Source organism: Triticum aestivum, unplaced genomic scaffold, assembly GCF_018294505.1.
Source record: "Triticum aestivum cultivar Chinese Spring unplaced genomic scaffold, IWGSC CS RefSeq v2.1 scaffold83464, whole genome shotgun sequence".
Classification (NCBI taxonomy): domain Eukaryota; kingdom Viridiplantae; phylum Streptophyta; class Magnoliopsida; order Poales; family Poaceae; genus Triticum; species Triticum aestivum.
In genome coordinates this window covers 215-1373 of record NW_025272024.1, presented here as the reverse complement: position 1 = coordinate 1373, position 1159 = coordinate 215, and the positions used below count along the sequence as shown (strand labels likewise).

Below are 1159 nucleotides of genomic sequence, written 5' to 3'. Positions count from 1 at the left end.
ATAATCTTCATTGCTTAATGATTATGGTAGTGACTCATCACTTTTTATAGAGGTTGGCTTCTACCACTAGAATAAAATCATAACTAATATGAACCTTCCTAATAATAGGATCTTATTCCTAGAGAGACTAACTGTTGGTAGACTCAGCAGATCCAGTTTCCCCAAAAAATCCGCAGTGACCCAGAATCTCACTTCTGATACTTCAGTTATATATCTTCTAAAAAAGGTTTTAGCATTTTATTCAAATTATATTTGGCAAACTAGGCTATACAGAAGGTCCTTGTTATCTCATACTTCGAGTCAACACATGAACTGACATGTTAGTTATGCCATCCAATGAACATTTAAAGTGTGCGCATATAATACCTGACGATCAAATTCAACATTATGAATCGCATAAACTTCGTTGGTAACTGGAATGTCTTGGCAGACGAGGCCCTCAAACCATCTATCTGCAATTTCCATATACTCTTGATTTTCCTCACCCTATTGAAATTCAGAAATTCTTAACCATTAGTTCAGTGTTTACTATGTAAATCCAGTCATATTGAGAATATCAGAATATTGGCTACCTCTTCTTCGTGAGGTAACTCCCCCACTTCCTCATCTTCAATCGGCATTGACTTGTCTGCTACTTCACTCAATAAGGCTTGTATCCTGCCTTCATCTCCATTCTTCAAAGAATGGATGAGATCTTCCATCAATTCAGGCTGTGCACCACGGAGTAGGCTTCCTGGTAGAAACTGATCACATATTAACATAAAATAAATAGCAAATATATGAAAATTGACCTTCAGAGGTGGTTAATTCTTTACTTATTTTATTTATTCTTTTAGGGAAATATATAAAATCGAAATATTTGGCAAGCCGAAATTCTGGTCAAACTTTTGCTAGCCAATGAGTTGGCCAACGTTGGCAAGAAAAATGAACTAGAGTGGGCAAAGGGGCATTGGCATGACAAAATATTGGCAACCATCCGCAAACACCAAAACTTTGGTCGGGCAAAAAATTGGTAGGTTGTGCTTCGGCCACCATCCAAAAATACCCTACAGGTGCTACATGAATTTGGCGAAATGACAGTCTTCATTGCTTAATGATTATGGTAGTGACTCATCTCTTTGAAAATGTCTAACGGGGTTCCCCCTGTTAAATTTGGATG

The 1159-nt window shown here is 37.4% G+C and overlaps 1 protein-coding gene across 1 annotated transcript; it reads right to left on the bottom strand.

The window, feature by feature from the left end:
- Nucleotides 1-32: 32 nt before the first annotated feature.
- Nucleotides 33-743, bottom strand: LOC123178208 (uncharacterized; the record flags this gene model as incomplete). The annotated part of the gene is made up of 2 exons (XM_044591412.1): nucleotides 33-480; nucleotides 573-743. Coding segments are annotated over 2 exons (327 nt in total), but the record flags the coding sequence as incomplete, so codon positions are not given.
- Nucleotides 744-1159: the final 416 nt, after the last annotated feature.